Source organism: Arachis ipaensis, chromosome B03, assembly GCF_000816755.2.
Source record: "Arachis ipaensis cultivar K30076 chromosome B03, Araip1.1, whole genome shotgun sequence".
Classification (NCBI taxonomy): Eukaryota; Viridiplantae; Streptophyta; class Magnoliopsida; order Fabales; family Fabaceae; genus Arachis; species Arachis ipaensis.
In genome coordinates this window covers 13,811,857-13,818,482 of record NC_029787.2, presented here as the reverse complement: position 1 = coordinate 13,818,482, position 6,626 = coordinate 13,811,857, and the positions used below count along the sequence as shown (strand labels likewise).

Genomic DNA, 6,626 nt, shown 5'->3' with positions numbered 1-6,626 from the left:
AATGATTCAGTTTTATTAAATAGATAATAATTTTTGTAAACAATATAAATAATAGGTTCTAAAATTGATCCAATAAAATAAAAAATACTCTATCCTAAATTATCTCTTAAATCATAACATTAGGATAACTATCTAATGAATTAAATATCTATCTATTATTAACTATGTAGGAGTAAATCCAATTAAGAATAATAAACATAATCATCTGGATAGTCACCAAAAAAAAAACATAATCATGCCGTACAAGTTTTACAAGTTATCAGCCCAAACTTCATTAACACGCGCATTAACTCATTTTGAATGGAGCGTAACTACACGTGCCCCACTCAAACTCAAACGGTTCCTCCTCTTCTTCTTCTTCTTCTTCGTTTTTTTTTTCGATTTTCATGGTTTCTAAAATTCTTTTTCTTCTTCTTGCTGCACATCCCTGCCCAGAAGTGGTGATCCAGATAGATAGGAACCCATATGTGACGGTCTGCATAGAGATCTGCATAATACACCCAAACACAGACTATAAATACACCCGATAAAAAATTAAATTTACACATCTACTGCAGATTTTAACCCAACACTACCTGAAAGCCATTTGTTGTCCACAAGACCAAAATTAATTAAACTCTCTCTGGAGTATTCAAAATGTCTGATTTACAGGTACTATAATATGAAGTGGTGATCCAGATAGATTGGAACCCATATATGACGGTCTGCATAGAGATCTGCATAATACACCCAAACACAGAGTTCGCGCGTTCGCGCTGCAAGATTTGAGGAACTCCTTGAAGGAACGCGGCTCCAATCTCATGATTAGATTCGGGAACGCAGAGCACGTCATACAACAGCTTGCATCTGAGGTTGTTACTCTTCAGTTAGTTAGTTACTTCTTTAGTTGATTAGTTACACAGTTAGTTAATTTTTATAGTGAGTTACTTAGTTGATTAGTTACTGATGACGCCACAATACATGTCCGTGCATAATGAGAACTTTTTTTCCGCCAAAGTGCATGATGAGATCTTGAATTAAGAATTATCAATTGCTTTTGTTGAACAAATTCATCGCCCAGGGTGGAACAGGTGAATGCCAGTTGTGTATTTGCAGAACAAGAGGTGGAGTATGAATTGTACTTGCTTTTGGATGTTATGAAGGAGTGTATGAAATCTGTCACGGTTCGAGAACGTGCTCCTAGGATTGAATTATGGAACACTCCATTTTATGATGTAAATGTAGGTATCTGATTGATTCTTGGCTTCTTTGGCTATCTAAATTGTTCAAGAGTTGAAGAATTTATATGTGGTAATTGGTGATTACTTTTATTAACTTGTCGATAATTGATTTGGTCGTTTCTATCACTATCCAATAGGTTCTGCAAAATCTTCCTGCATCATACGATGACTTTAAGAAACTTCGACTACCTGTAACTGAACCACTTCAGCTGTCAAAATTACCTGCTGCAGACATGGAACTGGACTGGGGTGAGTTCTGTGGTGGTTGACTTTTCTTGTCACTTGTCATGAATCTTCTTTTGGAAGAGTATTTGATATTATATTTTCCATTTTTTTAATCCATTTAACATCTTGCACTTGTAAAGTGGCCAAAGTCATATGATAGATTTTCATTGAAATAGGTACTCTTCCTGTATATGATGATGTAAAGAATTTCATTACCAGCAACCAAGGGAGATTGAGAGAGAGGTGGAACTCAATCAAGTTGACATCAGCTGAAACCTTATTACGGAATAAAATAATGAAGTCTAGTGGGAGCAGTGAAGGAAGTTATGACTCTAGGCAACTGCAGTCAAAGAAATCAAATGAATCTGTTTTCCTGTCACAAAAAGGTAATGCTGTAGGAGGTGGAACAAACAATGTATTAAATGCCTTGGCTGCATATTTGAGATATTTCGAGGGAACAGCTCGTGATGACTGGCAAGAGTATGTAGTAAAAACCTGGCTTTTGTGATTATTTGTTGGCTAATATCTTCTAGGGTCTTGAGTATGGAGTCTAGAGGTCAGTTTAAAAACACGAACAGTGAAATGTCTTTTCACCTTTAAATCTGTGCAGGATACATGAAAAAGTACGTGCTTCTGAAAGTCGGAATGGAGCATCATTTATTGCACTCTTTGGTCCTGCTCTATCTCTTGGCATTATATCTAGAAGAAGTGTACACTATGAAGCTATCAAATATGAGAGAGAACGAAATGCAGGATTTATATCTCCCTTTGGATATTCAGCTACCACAATTGCAGGAGCAGTTGATGCTGTGTGCTCAAAGGAGGTGCTAGTTTTAGCAATTTTGCTATATTAGAATACAATTTTTTTTTCTGCCTTATTGATTTGGTTATTTCTTATTAGTTGTAACAGAAAACTTTCCTTGACCTTTCTTATCAAATGATCTATTCATTTAATTTTTTGGAACATAGTGGTACTGGCTTATGGCTTTGAGAAATCAAACAAACAATGATGGGATACACTCAACACGGATGTGGAAATGGAATGGTTTTCTTATTCAGGTATTCAACTGATTTATCATACTCAACGATTGATTCATTTCCAAATGGCCAGTCAACTCTCTTTTGTCAATTTAATGAATTAAGAACCCAAAAATTGGTTTTGTTAGTATACAGTTGCTGGCAATGATGGTCCTGCTGTTGTTCTTGTGCATGGATTTGGCGCTTTCGCAGAGCACTACCGTGACAACATAAATGGTTTAGCTGGAGCTGGAAATCGTGTTTGGGCTATTACATTGTTAGGATTTGGCAATTCAGAAAAGCCAAATATTGTGTATACTGAACTCTTGTGGGCCGAACTATTGAGAGATTTTATTGTTGATGTTGTGGGTGAACCTGTCCACCTTGTCGGGAACTCAATTGGTGGTATGATTACATAAATTGGGTGTACTTCCTCTAAAAAAATCTGTCCTTTTCACACTTACACACACACAGAAATTTGTAGCTTGTTGCATTTCTATATTTTTTTTCTACTTGTCTCTTCATCCGCTGTTGATGATTTGATAATTGTTTTTCTTACTCCAGGTTATTTCGTATCCATTGTTTCTTGTCTTTGGAGTGTTTTGGTCAAATCTGTAGTCCTAATCAACAGTGCTGGCAATGTCGTCCCTAGTTATACATACATACCTTTACCTGAAGTAAGTGTAAATCAGAACAACTGAAACTATACCATAGAACTTGGAGCATAGTAGTACATGGATTTTTTTCTGTTTGATTTATCTGGAAAATGACTTCTGCATGAGACTATTTATTTTGCTGCTTTAAATGATTTGGAGCAGATTACTAGATTTTTGATTCAGCAAATTAAAAATAGAATGAAAGAGCGAAATGCATCAATGAAAGTTGGGGTTTGGGTGATTGATTTGGTCCAAGTTAAGTTTGTTTCTTAGATGAGATAAATCTACGCGCACATCTGCCACCATGTATGTGTATATATGTATATTTCGTATTCTAATATGTATTCTATATGAATTGCTGATTTGGTGTCTGATTTTTTATGCACACCTAGTATGATTGATTAGATTTAATTCAAATCTATTTTATAATTTCTCAAAGCATTTCTTGTAATAATATGACAATCTTGATAATTTATTATAAAATAATTCAATTACCGAGTCCTATAACATGCTTTCCTATTCAGGATAGAAAAACCTCCGGCGCCTCCTGGTTGGGCTCTCGTGTTCTTCTACTATATTTGAGGTTACGGATTCAGGAGTTAGTTAAGAAATGTTATCCAACTGTAAGTGTTTCAAAGGTATAATTATGTCTCACATTTTTGGTGTGGATCTTGCTTGGTTCTGAGGCATTTAACTTCGCATGCAGCGGACAGAAAGAGCAGATGATGGGCTCATAAATAAAATGCTAAGAGCAGTATCCTCTTCTTCTTGGCTTTTACTTTTTAGTAATTTGCTTCACTTTGAGTTTTGCATTATTCTGATGTGTATACATGGCTCATTTTGCCATCTCCTTACATATGTAAAAGTCTTATGATCCTGGTTCTCCTGTGGTCGTGGAAAGCATCTTCAGTTTTAATCTTTCCATACCTCTTAATTTTCTTATTGAAGAATTCAGGGAAAAGGTTCTGATTATACAGGTACTCTAACGTTAATGGCAAGAAAATTTGAAGTTGATATGATATATGTATGTGAATTAATCTCTGGTATAGCTTCGTATCTTGTTATTGATTTCTTTGTTATCAGGGGATGAAAGATCCAATTTCTGACTCCAGTTCCAGGGTGGCTACACTGAAAGAACATTGCGATGGACTTGTAATTAAAGAATTGGATGCTGGTAACTATAACTTTTTATACTTGTTCATCTATTTTTAACTTTTAATTTTTTAATGATATCCAAAATTTTTAAACTTCTAACATTACAGGCCATTGTCCGCACGATGAGGTGCCAGAACAAGTGAATGATATCCTTTATGAGTGGATACCTAGGATTGAAAGCCAAATTTTGACAGGGTCCCCAGCTTAAAGTCTATTGATGTATATAGCAAAATGTAAATGTATATAATCATTAATCATTATTCATTATTACCAGAACATTTTATAATTTAATTTTCTTTCTTACTTATTCATATAAATTGTTAGAGAGTTTGAATTAAATTGGTCCATTTCTAAAAAAAACATCCAACATTCTATCCAATTCCTAAGATTTGCTAAAACTTAGGGTGCGTAAGAGAGTACTTTGATTGGACTTTGATGAGCATGGATATAGGTGATGGAGAGTTTGAGAGAAAGGAATGGGTTGAGTTTCTTGTCAAGACGTCGAGGTATGTGTACGGTGTTCCTAAGGCAAGGGACTCCAATGCCACTAATGAACGTGAGGACTGGGGTGTGTGTTTGTTAAAGGAACTGGAGCGTCACGGTTTGAATCTCATTTTGAATATGTAACAACTCTGCCGTTGCATATATCCCCTCTTTGGCAGTGTAAGTGTGTAACTCTTCGACCTGGCGTTCCAAATCCAGCCTGAATGGGAGCTAACTTGCCACAAAAGATTAATATAGAGAATCAACTCTTCCACGACCAGATAAAGGAGTTGCAAGTCTACTATAACTCCTGCCTTCGTGTGTGTTCATGGGCTTGTAAACAACCTTTATATTTGACCATCTGATTGTGATAAAATACAGAAGATGATGATGAAGAAGAATAGGAGGAGCAGGAAAAAGAGAAAAGAGAAGGAGTTTTGAGTGATGCAGAATTTATCAGTAATAACAGCGTAATATTTTAACTTTAATAAAATTATTTTTTTTAATGTTGTATTTTTTTTCTTTCTTTTTTTTTTATTGTTGCTCTTACCTATTTTCTTAGAAGTATTGCTTTTCATATTAAATTTGAATAAATATGTATCTACTATATTTGAATAAATGAATGTAGGTTCATATTTATTGGATTAATTTTTTGCCAGAAATAAAAATAGCACCAAAATTTGTTTAAATTAACACCGAAATTCAAATACAATGATATAATGTAAAAAATAAATTGCAAACTAAAATATCACGTTGACTCTATAAAATGAAACAAAATAGCACCGAATTACTTAAAATTGACATCAGAAGTTCCGTAACATGACACAAAAACATTACTTAAAATTGAATACTTATCTCAAATATAAAAAACTGAAAAATAACACCGAAATGTCTTCATTCTAATAATTTTTAACTAAATGATGTGATAGAACTAAAAACTTATTTCATGAAGACTTGAATTATAGATTTACAAATTTTAATAGAGAGGATAATAAGTGAAAAAATATGTATACAACACAGCGAAATTAAGTAGAACAAGTACAAAAATTCGAAAGAGAATGAATAGTGGCATTACGTATAAGAAGAATACGATGTATTTGATATATAAAACAACAAACAAATTTCTAAAGAATAACATTGAAATATCTTTATTCTAACACCAAAATCTTCAACTAAATAATGTAATGGAACTAAGAATTTATTTCATCCAGACTTGAGTTGCAGATTTACAAATTTTGATAAAAAAAAAAGAAAATAAGTGGAAAATCTATAGATAACGCAACGAAATTAACTAAAACAAGTGCAAAAATTAAAAAGAAAATGAACAATATTATTTATGTATAAGAAGAAGACGATAATAGCGACAATAACAATAACGATAATGAGAATGATGATAATAATGATAATGGAGGAGGAGGAGTAATTCAATTGAGAAAAAGAGGAGGAAGAACTGCTGGTGGTGGTAGTGGTGACAATGGCGATGATGATGAAAGAAAAAGAAGAGGAAAAAGGAGAAGAATAATAAGCATCAGCACCAGTAGACGTGTATAGAAGAATAAGAAGAAGACGAAGACGCTAATGATAACATAAGAGAGCGCGCTGATGTGAAATTACAACCAAATAAAATACTTAACAAAGTCAAACCAAGTTAGTTTTATTGTATATTTTATAAGTGAGACTAAAAAAAATTATTGAAGGTCTTTTTTTTGCTTTACACGGTATCTTCCAACGACTAAAGACTAATTTACGACAGATTTGAGCTCTATTTAAAAATTTATCCATGCCCAATGAATTGCAACATGTATTAGGCAAGATTCGAATCTCCAATACTTAGGAGTGTACACGGATTGGATCGGATCGGATCCAAAAT

At 33.7% G+C, this 6,626-nt stretch overlaps 1 protein-coding gene across 1 annotated transcript; it reads left to right on the top strand.

Moving 5' to 3' along the window:
• LOC107629721 lies at positions 755–4,584 on the top strand. The gene is made up of 13 exons (XM_016332588.2): positions 755–851; positions 1,071–1,220; positions 1,358–1,469; positions 1,622–1,925; positions 2,056–2,269; positions 2,415–2,504; positions 2,612–2,867; positions 3,027–3,139; positions 3,643–3,741; positions 3,825–3,872; positions 3,985–4,095; positions 4,202–4,292; positions 4,381–4,584. The coding sequence occupies exons 1-13, from the start codon at positions 801–803 to the stop codon at positions 4,479–4,481; spliced, it is 1,740 nt and encodes a 579-aa protein (XP_016188074.2). The 5' UTR covers positions 755–800; the 3' UTR covers positions 4,482–4,584.